Genomic DNA, 13,541 nt, shown 5'->3' on the forward strand with positions numbered 1-13,541 from the left:
GCCCTCCCCCCTTTGCATTACCCTCCAGTTAGAACCTGTTCTTGAGGGTAGGAATGGAAATTTCAGAAAAAGTAACTTTTCCTACTTGAAGATGCTAGAAGTGACCTAAAATTTGCCCGATTCGGGGAATGGGCGCATACGTAGAAGTGCTTAGGGCTTATTCCTGGCTCTGTACTCAGGGTCGCTCTGAGCGCACTACCCTCTGATCCCTATCGCCCTAGGCCCTGGGTTCTAGCTCCTGTTCACTCATCTCTACAGGGAGAGAAGCTTGTTTAGGATTCTGTGTGAGAGGAGTGTACTGGGTGGAAATTACACTAGGACCTGGTGTGAAGAGTTAATATATTGAGGACATGCAAGGGCATAATAAAGTGAAGTCCTAGGGAAATGGGCACAAATCTGAAGTTTAAACATTACACTTTAGGAATTGAGCTGTATAGTTTTTGTTTGTTTGTTTTGTTTTGTTTTTCTTTTGGGGTCACACCCAGGGTTTACTCCTGGCTCATGCACTCAGGAATCACTCCTGGTAGTGCTCGGGGGACCATATGGGATGCTGGGAATTGAACCCACGGCAGCCGCATGCAAAGCAAACGCCCTACTCGCTGTGCTATCGCTCCAGCTCCTGCTGTATAGTTTTTTTTTTTAAATTTATTCTTTTATTGAATCACCATGTGGAAAGTTACAAAGCTTTCAGGTTTAAGTCCCAGTTATACAATGCTTGAACACCCATCCCTTCACCAGTGCACGTATTCCACCACCAAGAATCACAGTATACCTCCCCCCAACCTGCTGTATAGTTTTTAGCTGTCTCGTCAAAAAGGTTTTCTGTGCTGTATAGCAGAGATGCAGCCAGAATACAATGGTGCAGGGACCATTTCTTGGGTACTTTTTCATACAACATGGCCTTATTTATAAGACCATAATTCTTTGGGTGCTCTTTTATGCATAGATTCATAACTCAGAATGGGTTAGAATTTGGGACTGGGCCTTGTGTTGTTGTGGCGGAGGCCCCACAGAGCCGGCTGAGGTTAGGAGTGCATAGGCCAGGGTGGGATGCATAAACAAGGTGCCCGTTCTTCCTTCCTGAGTTCTGTCTCCAGCCGTGCTGGTGAAGCTGAGCTGCCCGGCAGTGCTCGGCTGAGGGTGTGGTTATGGGCCTCACAGTTAACATCCTGTCGAGTGAGACGGCGTTCTGAATCTGTGATATCTCAGATTCAGTGACACACATTCTCGGTGTCACCCCTCGAGAAGCTAAGCAGAGGGGCTGACACCACAGCTCTTAGGCCACTCCCGCTAGCCTTGCGAGTGACGGCTCCCCTGGGTGGGCGTGCAGCTGGAGGTGGGAGATGTAGCAGTGGGGAGAGCGAACTTTTGGTGAACCGGAAGTGCTAATCACGTTTTCCCCCTTTCCTCTCTGTCTTCCCCCTTGTGGTTCCTCTGTGTGTCTGTGAAACCCCGTGTTCTGTCCCCGCCATCCTCTCATGTCACCTCTCCCCTCCCCCCATGCTGCTGCCACCTCCACCCCCCTTCTTCCTCCCCCTCTTCCTCTCTCACCACCAACAGCAGCAGCAGTTGCAAGCCCAGCATCTCTCTCATGGCCATGGACCCCCCGTCCCCCTCACACCTCACCCTTCAGGACTCCAGCCTCCTGGACTCCCGCCCCTCGGGGGCAGTGCCGGCCTCCTGGCACTGTCCAGTGCTCTGAGCGGGCAGTCTCACTTGACAGTAAAAGATGACAAGAAGCACCACGATGCAGAGCACCACAGAGGTGAGCGGCCTGGCAAGCCAGACTAGGACCCGGTGCTAATGCTCAGACGGTGCCGCCGCGCGTGCGCGCCGCTAAGCAAGCCCCAGCCCAGGCAGAGCAGAGCAGAGCTAAGAGGAACTGTCGCAGAGCGTGGCCCTGAAGCCCACCTCACCCTGTGCTGGCAGGGCTTGGCGTGGGCCACGGGAGATGTCTCGGTCGCTTTAGATGGCAGGCATCTTGACATCTCGGCAACTGCCTAGCTAATGCCAGTGGCCTGTACCGTATTATGGAAAACTGTTAACTGCTTAATTGGGTAATTTTCAAAGAAAGTAATGTTGTTAAATGGGGCGAAATAAGAAGTTAAATTTGAAAGTGAATTGTGTTCAAATGAAAGGTTTGATAATTGCATCTGTTACTACTTAGTTTCATAGGCTTTAATTCTAGTATGCATTAAATATTGGGCAAAATTGCACTTGACTAATTTTTTTGAAGAAAAGTAATTTATTCTGTCAAGAAATTTAAAAAATAGGCTTTGTGTATGGTTAAACTGTAAATCTTATGTTTACAAAATACTGTAATTTTCAGGAAATCACTGTATTAGGAATGTGCAATGACTTATATAAATAAAAGCCATTTTTCAAACTGTTTGGGGCTTGTGTTCTAATTATTCCCCCCTTTTTTTTATTTCTGTCCTTGCCTCTGTGTCTGAACGGGCATGTCTGTGCGTTTCTTGGTAACCGCGGGAGCAGACAGAGAGCCAGGCACGGTAAGTACTCAAACGTCACCGCACGGGAACTCCTTCCTGCCTGCAGTGCCCCCAGCCCGCCTCTCCTGAAGCACGCGCGCGCACACACACACACACGCACACACATATACACAACACATATGCGCGCCTTGCCTCCTCCGGGTTCTTTTGATTTTTGAAAAGCAGTACGACCCCTCCCTTGTTTTAAAACTTTCAGTGGATGAGGGGAGCCTTATGTGGAGACAAAACTTTTTGTTGTTGCTGCTGTTCTCCCTCACTTGGGTGTATCTGTTGGTCTGTTTGTGCCCCGGATCACTTAAGAAGCCTGTTCATCATTGCGTTCCCAGTCCAGGTTGCCTGTAGTTGAAGAGTATTCATTAGGATCTTAAATTCATTTCAGAAGCAAGAGGTCACAATCCTAATGTGAAATGGTGTGTTATTTCTCCCTCGGCCATTTCATTAGCTTCTGAGAAGGCATTTTTGTTGCTAGGTTTCCATACCCACTTCTGCTCATAATTATCCTTGGAGTGTGGACTTGAACCAGCTTCAGAGGAAGCTCCTGGAAATATGGAGATGGGGGTTGGGGGGGCAGGGGATGGGTCAGGGGCGCCATGCATAGAGAATCTTGTGTTGCCAGCCAGGCTGTTCCCCATTTGGCATGCACGGCTGATCTACCTGTGTTACCCACCAGTTCTCTTTGGGAACGTCTGTATTGGAAGTGGCAGCTCTCCAGTGTTGGGGCAGACAGGGGAGGGAAAAGGGGTCCCCAGTCTCTTTCCAGCCACGACAGACCTCAGTCCCTACCTGCTTTCTTTCTCTCTGAACATGGCAGGCTTGACAGTCTCATATCAAATTATGAGTTTAAAAAAGAGAACTGGTGACCCTTGTAAGTGTCTAACACTTCAGAGTAACTTAACCCAGTCATTCGGAGCCTTTTCTTCTTGTGAGTTTGAGGGTAAGAGGTGTGAATCCTGTTTGAAGAGTTTTCTGTGTAGATGAGTAGCTGGTTGTAAAATTCTGTTTTCGATTCATCGTGATTTGCTTTATGATTTGTTGGTTGGCTGGTTGCTTTGGTTTGTGACCATACACCTGGGCTTGCTGAGGGCTTCCTCTTGGCCCTGCACTCCAGGATCACTCCTGGTGGGGCTCAGGGCTCCATGTATGGTGCCCAGGATGCAGCCTGGGTCGACTCTTGCGTGTCAGACTCCTTGGCCGGTGTAAGATCTCTCCGTCCCAGTTGTAAGCTGTAGGGACCAGGATGCATTGTGTTGAATGGGTACCTGTGAAGAAGTGGGTTTTAGTTTTAAATCCTTGTACTGTAAGTTTTCTTTGGAAACTCCTGGAAGGGAAGAGGAGTGGGGGGGGGGGGGCGCAATAAAGTCACTGTTGGGGAAGCTCTGCTCCCAAAGGGAAGCTAATTTTGGTTTCTGAGATGACCTTTGTTTTGCTGTGTGGGTATCCCTGTGGATGGTCCCCTTTTCTGCCATCTGCACATCCCATGTCCCATTCCTCTCTGCTCTCCCTACCTACCTGGAGTCCTGGGCCAGAGAAGAGCCAGCAAGAGAGCGTGGAGAGGGTGCATGGCCTTCAGTTGGCTGCAGATTCTTTTTTTTTTTCTTCTTGGGTCACACCTGGTGATGCACAGGAGTTCCTCCTGGCTCTGCACTCAGGAATTACCCCGGCGGTGCTCAGGGGACCATATGGGATGCTGGGAATCAAACCTGGCTCGGCCACATGCAAGGCAAATGCCCTACCCGCTGTGCTATTGCTCGTGCCCCCGGCTGCAGATTCTTTTTATTTATTTATTGCTGCAGATTCTGAATTGACTGGACTCACTCTAGGCTTTCCGCTTTCATTTATTTTATTTTTGCGTGGTTTCAGTGCGGGCCATGCCCAGCTGTGTGTGGGGATGGAACTCGGCCACCTGCGTGCAGAAGCAGGCCTGAGGTCCATCCAGCTCACTCCTCAGCCCCTGCGATTTAATTTTGTTCTCAGAACTGCTTTTTCATCTGAAACCCTGAGTGTTGAGTGCTAAACTCTCAGTCAGGTACCATAGCAAGTGCAGGATACCTGGACACAGGTGGCACAGACCCTTGGAATGCTGGAAGACAGAAAACTCCAGCGTTTCTGTGGGAGTGTTGAACAGCCCAGGGGACACTGGGTGGCCTGCGCACCTCTGCAGTTCAGTGGCAGGAGTGAGTCGAGGTTTGTATGCTGAAGCTCCCAGTGGTCGTTTTTCTACCCCCACTATTTCTGTTGTCGTGGTTGTTACGCATATTTTGGTTGGAAACTGCAAGGTCTGCTGACGTGTGAGGGTAGGGCGCAAGAAGGGTGATTAGTGCCTCTTCTAGTGATGAAGAATAGCCCCGAAGTGCTTTGCATTGTTCAAAGTCCAAGTGTTGTAGTTTGTGGCCAGTGAACTTTCCAAGGGAGGTTGCAATTGCCCATCTGTAAAAGAAGGGAAAACAAATGATTAAAATCAAATTTCTTAATAATATAAAGTAATGCGTGTATTATCTGCCAGTCAGCTTTTTTGCATCATTTTTATTTCAGTGATCATTTGCATAATTTTGATTTCAGTGATAATTTGCTGTTTCCTGCCTAATTATTCAGAAGACTCATGGTATTATCAGTATGAAAGTGGAAAACTCACTAGATTTAGCCAAAACACTTAATTCCATTTGTTGAGAGGAGTTAAGCTATTCATTGTCCATATAAGTGGAATTTTCTGCAGACTTGACTTACAAAGTGAAGTGTTTCTTCAAACTTTGAAATTGAGTTTGAGAAACAGTGGGTGATGTGATGATGTGTATATTATTCGTGCCTAAAAGTATAATTCTCTTCTGATACCGTGGTTTGAAGTAAGAAGTCAAATTGTACTTGGCAGAGAGCGTTAATTGAACATTCTCAGCTGCTGACGGCTTTCTTCTTTCTCCTGGGTGTTTGAGAGCCGTGCATCTTTAAAAGAGTAGTTTTCTGGTTTTCAGGTCTTATATTTCAGCATCTTTAACTCTTGAACGAAAATCATTGGTGACCTCAAAAGAATTTTGTTTCTCTTGGTGATAATGTTTTGAAATGTTTTGGCTTGGGAAACACATTTTATATCACACAGATAAGGAGCTACTTCGGAAAATGACTTCAGAACAAACATTTGTATTTGAAAAGTTTGGCTTTGTTTTGCCATCCAGATTATTATTCTGGATTTAGCAAAGGCTGGCTGAATTGGCAGTAGCTTATGTATTCTTTACCTTGTTTACCTTGTACATTGTTTACCTTGAAGTGTAGGAAGAACATCCTTTTGTTTTTAATTCATTCTAGTTTTTGCACCACACCAGCTCTGTACTCAGGGATCATGCCTGATAGTACTTGGGCGACCATATGTTGCCTGGGGATCAAGTGCCCTCCCCGCTGTACTGTCCTCAGGCTACCAGATCATCTACCATTTTAGAGATTTGAAAGGATTTGGGAATTCAGGGGGTTTGGGGACCAAACTGAAAATTTCTGCCATAAATAAGACCAGGGAATTCTGAAATATTCTGGCTTACTATGTAGTGTTTCGTGTTTGTTGCTGCTTTTTATTGAAAAAAATTTTAGAAGTCCCTGCAAAAATTAGGAACTTTGGTAGAACCACAGAGAATGTCTGTGTAGATTTTTCACTGTAACTTGAAGACAGGTTTGTATGTTTTTGATGTTTATGTATTTTTGGTGGCAAAACTGTTCTCTTTGTTAGTTTTAGATCTGCAAGGATGTGATCTGCCCGTGACCTGTTTAAATCGAAAACCCAGGAACTAGGAATCCGAATAAAACTTAGTGTTTTTAGGTTTCTTGTTTCTAAAAGGAATGAATGATAAAGCCTGTTTTAAGAGCTTTAATCTGCTTTTTAAATTAGACTATCTTACTAGTGTACAAAATCTTTGTCTTAATATATTTAATTTTTTTTTTTTAATCACTGTGAGGTAGACCCTTACAAAGCTGTTCATGATTGGGTTTCAGTCAGGCAGTGTTCCAACACCCATCCCTCCACTTGTGCACATTTCTCAGCACCACTGTTCCCAGTTTTCTCCCATTAATGTGCAGAATCTTTTAAGAAAATTGTAAGCTTAGTTATCAGAGTACTACTGTTAAGCAAAATCAAACTACAAAGCTTTTAATAAATATTTTAGAGATTTAGTTAAAGACAATCCACTAAATTTTGGCTGAAGGGAATGTCACAAAATAGTGTGCTTAAAAGATCCGGAATTAGAGAATTGACAAATAGTGTGATTTCCCTTCTTTCTTTTTGGCCCTTTTTGCCCTGATCCCTACTGTGCCTTCAGAACATGGTAGAATATGTGTTTAAACTCATTCACTTAACAAATTTGATTGAATACTTAGGTGGCAAGCATTCCCAGTTACTGAATGTACTCAATACCATTTGCATGATAACTTTTTTGGGGTGTTGTGTTTGGGCCACACCCGGCAAAGCTCAGGGCTTCCTCTAGGCTCTGCACTCAGGGATCACTCGGCAGGTGTTGGGAACCCTGTGGGGTGCCAGGGATCGAACCCGAGTTGGCTGTTCAACTGTTCTCTATGCTGTCCTGTCTACTGCAGTGATATTATTGGACCTCAAGTTTCCCTCCTGAATACGAAACACTGAAGTGTGCCCTGTAATCATGATTCAAACATCGGGAGGAGAGAGCCTAGGAGGTGGCTAAGGAGAAAATGCTGGGCCAAGTCGGGACTTGGGCAGACTCCTGTGCTCTGACTGCACCCCGAGGGTCATGGTTCTGGGGCAGGTTCCTGACTTCCATCCAGATTCTCTTGTGGGGTTCTAGACCTAAAAAATCTTCTTTAAGAGGTCATTGTGGTGCAACACCCATGACTTAACAGTACCACCAGGCCACATTCAATAGGATTTGATGGCACGGGTCATAGTGTTCAACGAGGTGAGGATTTTTGTTACATTGTTCTTCTGTGATGACCCCCCAGATTCACCAGTGAGCATCTAGAATTTGGGGCCCAGAGATGGCTCATTGGGTGCAAGTGTGAGACCGAGCTTAATTAATGCAGCAACCGCTGGTGCTCCAGAGTGTCCCCAGCCTGGGATTCCCACGAAGGGAGAAAGTTCTTGACACTCTTCTAAAAGTAGCGAGGGGGCAGGAGAGGTAGTACAGCAGGTACGGGACTTGCCTGGCATGCGGCTGACCAGGGTTCAAGCCCTGGTATCTCGTATGATCTGCTGGGCAATGCCTACTGTGGCCCCCAAACAAAAATAAATAATAGTAGTAAAGGTAGTGGGCTAGATACATAGTACATGGCCTTGCACGTGGTCACGCACGACTTGCTCTTAGACATTCCATGTGGTTCACTGAGCGCCCCCCATAATGAACCCTGAGTTCAGGGCCAGGAGCCCAAATCAGAGGAGCAAAGATGTGCCTCAGTGGTGGAGTCCATGCTATCTGTGGACGGGCCTCCAGCGCTGGCTTTGATCTTGCCATCAGCGACAACAGTCAGACGTGCCTTAAGGCAGTGTTTCGGTTGGTTTGCTGGTGTCCCCTCAGCTTTTCTGCTTGGCTGGAGAAGCTGGTCTGGGAACAGATGCTAGTTAAGGGCCACCCGTCACTTTTTTTCAAAAAGACACGAGATTTGTTGCTTTGGCAAATACCAGACTGTTGTTTTCTGCCTGTGATTTTTTTCCCCCACTTTCCCCCCTCTCTTTAGCCCCTAAGAACTCCAGTTCTGTGGCAGCTGAAACCACACTGCTTTTGTCTAAACAGTGAGTTGTGACTGCTTTGGAACTTGCCCTGAGAGTCATCTGTAAATACCCACGGTGACTGCCACATAGAGTTAAGGGAGCACAGGACACTGGGCACGTCACAGACACAGCACAGCAGCCTGAGGTCCAGCCTCTCGCTGTGGCTGAGCCAGCCCTCCTTCAGCAGCAGGTGCACTGGTGCAGCCCCGTCAGCCTGCCTTTCCTTGGGTTTTATGACTTTAGGGGCACACTCTCCTGTTGACCCCCCCCCCCCTTCTGTGGCCCAGCACTCAGGCGGGCAGGGTGTTGCTCGGTCTCCAAGCCGTGGCCCTGCCCCGTGCTGTCCTTTCCCGGGCGCGTGCGTGAGGTGGAGAATCAGTCTGCGTCCGTGGCCGCTATTGAGGTTTTTCATGTCCAGAGCCTGGTCGGACAGGCTCTTTGATTTGCCCAAAGGTAGGGCAGACTAGGAGGAGGCGTTGTTCTCCCTCAGTATGAGTCTCTTCAGCTGACCCATGTTAAGGAGTGGCTTGGAAACAAATGGTAAAATGGGGAAGAGTCACATCGTATTTCAATATTTAGGTGCTGTGGAAAACCCCGAGTTTTCTTTCGCCCCAACCTTTGCGGGATTTCCCCTTTGGCAGACTTGAAAACTGCTTCGGATGAATAACGATGCTCAGGGGAAAAAACCAAAACCAAACCCCCCAAACGGGTGTCCCTGCCTCGAGAAGAGAGCAAGCCCTTGGGTTAGGGGGGCTGCCAGGGCTGTGGGGTCTCTGGTGGAGAGGGTCTTCGAGACTGTAGCGTGTGTGGCTCTTCACATGCCACAGGGACCCTGGGGTCTGTGTGTATTGAGCGTGTTTTGCAGGCCTGATCCCTTGTGGTCGCAGGGTACGCCACCCCCTCTCCCTCGAAAGCAGGTGGGATATTTCCTAGACTCCGACATCCCCACATGTTCCAGCCGTCCCAGAACTCGCACCTTCTTCAGTTTGTGTTCAGTCGTTAGGAAATGTGCTGTCTGCTATCGGGGGCATGTTCTGCCATAATTCTTTCTGTGGAATCCTTCGTTGTTGAAACTGTTGTCTTCTGTCTCTTGGAGGAACAAAGGTGGTAGGTAGATCCTAGATAACTCAGTCAAGATCTTATACCCCGTGCTTGCAGGTCCATCCGAGGGTCTCTGCTAGGGCTGCAGGAACAGCTGACGTCACTCTCCAGAGACAGTTTGAAACTCAGGAGGTTTTACTTAGGGAAATTGGGCTGGAAGCAAAGGAGGCCCAAAGTACATGCACTTCATGCAGGATCCTCCTGCACACGTCCAGGCGTGGCCCATTCTTTGTCCTGCTTCCTCAAAAGAGAAGATTTGCAGAACCAAATTAGGCTCACAGATTATCAGGAGGTAGTTTAAAAGGATTATAAAATCTATTCATTGTTAGCATCAACTTTTTTTTTTTTAAATAAAGAACAGTTGGTGACGTTGCTGGAGATGAAATGCAGGGCTTCATACCTGTGGCATGCCCCACGTTTTTCTCTTGTTTTAGGGTACCCGGGGAAGGCTGGCAGGAGGGCACGCTGGCTCAGCAACAGGAGCCCCTGCTTTAATACCTCTTCCAGCCTCGCCACATTCATTTCCTGGCATTGTCCTGACCCGCCAGTGCTGAGTTCCTAGGCCGGCAGGTGAGGAAGAAGACAAGTTTCTCGTCCTGTTTTGCTTCAAGACAGCATTGGATATATTAAGGGCTTCAGACCTGCCGGGCCCTGAGATGGGAGGTGCCACACCGCTCCGCTTTCCACTTTTCCCCATTTACAAGCGGGGCTTCTGTTCATTTAATGGGTTAAAAATGTGCTTGTCAGAATGTCAGGCAGGATCAGCGAATGACCAGTTGGACCGCAGCAAAAAGTACAGCTGAGGGTGATGGCTTAATTGGTGCCAGGTGTGGATGGAGCCGGCACACAGATGTGATGGGGTGCGTGGTTACCTAATTGTTTTAATGTTCACCGAGAAGTTAATTGTCAGTGTAGAGTGTGCTAGCAAATTAGGTTCCCACTGCCTGAGTGTAACTGAGGATAAATGAGGTGTCGTGAGTTTCCAATCTGTACCTTTGACACACACACTCTTCCTGCAGGGAGCAGAAAGTCCCCAGGGGAGTTGGCACTGCAGCTAGAGAAATCCATTTGAATAGTGTGCATTATTTTTGCATTAGGGAGAGCTGCCTGGCTTTGGCTGGGTTCGGAGAGGCTTTTCCTCTGAGTTGCCTCTGTGGGCTGCAGGGTGGCCCTGAGGTCTCGCAGGGGGCACTTGCAGGGATGAGCCGCAGAGCTCCTGGTCACTGGGCAGCATGCTAGCTTACTGAGTTGGATCTTTCCTGTTTTCTGGAGTTTGCTTCCCTAGGTATCTGTACACGAACAGTCATTAGGGAGATGGCCAAAGGAAAGGTATTTGAAACACGACTCTACAGACTGGTTTTTGTCCATATCAGCAGCAGGAACTCTTACCGCTTGAGTCTTGAGATGGAACTAGAAATGTCATTGTTCAGAATGAGTAGGTTGAAGCTCACCCAATTCCAATTCTTGATAATTTTTTTTTTATAAGTTCAAGAAATTCTTTAAAGCTATCCAGTGGTGCTCGGGATCTTCTCCTGGCTCAGGGTTTGGGGGGGCGGTGGGAAGTGTACCTATAGCAGTGCTTGAGGGACAAGAGGATACCAAGGAACCATCCCAGGGTTCTACCATGCAAAGCCTTAGGGCCTTTGCAAATCTCCACAGCCTCATTTTTTTAAATTTGCCTGAATACTCACTGAGGTCCAGTAGACTGCTCTGTCCCATTGTAAGTTCTTGTTTTGATGTTTGAGCTACACCTGGCACTTGGGCTTTACTCGAAGCCGTGCTCAGGGATCACTCCTGGCAGTGTTCAAGGGACCGTATGGGTCACTGGGAATGACACCGGGTTGGCTGCACACGAGGGAAGTGCCTTAGCCACCAAAGTACGTCTCTGGCTCCTCCATTTTACGTTCCCATCTCTAAGGCATATTTTCAGTTGCATCTGAGTATTTACTTTTGGTCTACTTTAAGAGACAATTGTCTCCATGTACCTACTAGGTTCAGACAGGCAGGCAAGGTTCTCTAGTTAACTTATACCCCAGTTTCAGCAGGGATCGGTCTTGCCACGTGTTTCTATGAGACTTGGTTTTCTGTTGGAGACGGCTCTCCGAATCTGCTCTAGGTTGTGCTCAGGGGTTGTGATGGATGGAAACGAGCTGCTTCTCTGTTTCTCTACTGACAGCTCTTGAGTTTTGCTCTCATGGGTGTTAGAACCATCACATCGCCGTTGGTGCGAGTGGGGCAGTGCTCGCAAAGCATTACTTCCTATGGCCAGCTGCCGCCTGTCAGTGAAGCTGTCCACCGGAACTATTCCCCAGAAATGCGTTGAGAACAAAAAGACTGGGATTTTTTTTTTTTTTTTGAGGGAGCGGTCCCTGCCGGGAGAAGCCCATTTCCTGCCCCCTGACCTCCTCTAGTCACGTGTGTGGGAAAGGAGGGGAGCCGCGCCGCTGGACTGGTGGGGCTTTGGAAGCCTCTTCCTGTCTGTGGGCCTGAGCGTTTCAGGAGGGTCTTTTTCCCTTAGCGACTTCGTAGGTGTGGTGCCCTTCACCCTCCGAGTGACTCCAGACCCTCACGTAGGGAACGTGCCGCAAGGACAGATCACACCCAAGCCCCCGTGTCCCTGGCAGCCTCCTTTCTTTCAGGGACTCCCTTTTCTCTCAGGCAGTGATGCTGTATTGGAGGGTTGGTTTGGTTTTTCCCTAGAGCATCATCCTTCTCCCAAGACCTCACGGCTTGATGAGAATTCTAGCTTGTTTGGAAATCATAAAATCAGACTTTAACTTGCCCAGATTTGTAATGGGACTGTCTGACTCCTAATTGGAGTTCTTGTAGAATAGATAAGGTAAAATGTGACTATTTTTGTTTTGTTCTCCATAAAATTTCAAAACAAAGGAAAACATACAGCCTGGAAATCCCAGTCCTCAGAGATCTGTTAAAGAATCTGCCCAATAATTCTAGTGCTTGAGAAATTCTGGCAGTTACTTAAAATTTACCAGCTGTAAGGTGAAATAAAGCATGAGTTTCTTGGCTAGAATTAGTCCTTCAGTCAGCATGATAACACTCATCAGGCTGATCAAAAAAAATAACGGTTCATGGTTAAATATTTATTTATTTGGCAAATAAGTATTTTAAAAATGAATTTACTTGATGAATGTTGTTTGGTAGTTTAAAACATTCCAAAATAGAGGCTCTGGGAAGAGAAGTGTATGGCAAATAGATCTGTGGGTCTGTGGGACTTCTATGACTAGTGACTGATAGCACATTAAAAAAAAAAAAAGCAGTGTTTACATTTTGATTTGGCAGGCCTATAGCCGAGTAAATCTCTGTCTCTGAAGGACAGCTTAGGGGAAGGGGTCAGAGAAAACATGTCACATGCATTAGGAATTACTATGTCATGTTAAAATGTCAGACTCTGTAGATTAAAGAACCAGAGTGCCTTTCAAATGATAAGTGTCTGGGCCAGATGTTAGGGTGCAAGTATTCTGTGAACATAAGTGGAGCTTAAAAATCATTCTTCTTAGCGGGGAGACACTCATTTAGAGCTTCTTGGCTTTAGACAAATTACTTCCCTTCTGGACATCCTTCATTTCCTCCCTGGAAGGGGCACAGGAGAATGAGCAGAGAGGCACGCCCGTTCCCCTCAGATATGGAAGGAAAAATAGCGTGTTCTCAGCCCTTCGGAAACAGCCTCTTCTTAACTGTAGATGGAATGTTAGTGTTTATTAAGTGTAGGTCTGCCTCCTCGTCAAATCGTAAGAAATAGAACCTTAAATTTGGAGCTTCCAAAGAGAGGGGTTTGAATCAGTACCCAGATATACTGTCTTCTTTTGGGGGAGTTTTTTGTTTTGTTTGGGGACCCCACTCCCAACCCTGGCCCTGGCGGTGCTTAGGGCTCTGAGCTCTTGGTGGGGCAAAGCCAGCACCCACCCACTTCGCTGAACTGTTTGGCCCTTCTTCATGATTATTTATAAAATGGTTCATAAGCACCATTACAATGACCTTATTCCATCCCAAACCATAAAGAGCTTAATAACAGCATAAGGGAAAGACCATCTTCATCTGATGGTAATAATGATAAATTTTTTTAAAAAAATAATATTCATCGGGGCTGGAGCGATAGCACAGCAGGGAGGGCTGGCCCAGGTTCAATTTCCAGCATCCCATATGGTCCCCTGAGCACCTCCAGGAGTGATTCCTGAGTGCAGAGCCAGGAGTAACCC

General features: G+C 47.2%; 1 protein-coding gene across 4 annotated transcripts in view; it reads left to right on the forward strand.

Moving 5' to 3' along the window:
- LOC101542330 (TLE family member 1, transcriptional corepressor) overlaps positions 1 to 13,541 on the forward strand; it is a 93,623-nt gene that overhangs the window by 46,424 nt on the left and 33,658 nt on the right. For 2 of the 4 annotated variants that reach the window (XM_055136658.1, XM_055136669.1), the window contains exons 7-8: positions 1,561 to 1,765; positions 2,494 to 2,510. In XM_055136658.1, the coding sequence (XP_054992633.1) occupies positions 1,561 to 1,765; positions 2,494 to 2,510 (222 nt within the window). The remainder of the gene's footprint in view (positions 1 to 1,560; positions 1,766 to 2,493; positions 2,511 to 13,541) is intronic. The other 2 variants (XM_055136666.1, XM_055136673.1) reach the window with 1 other exon arrangement.

This window comes from Sorex araneus, chromosome 1, assembly GCF_027595985.1.
Source record: "Sorex araneus isolate mSorAra2 chromosome 1, mSorAra2.pri, whole genome shotgun sequence".
Lineage (NCBI taxonomy): Eukaryota > Metazoa > Chordata > Mammalia > Eulipotyphla > Soricidae > Sorex > Sorex araneus.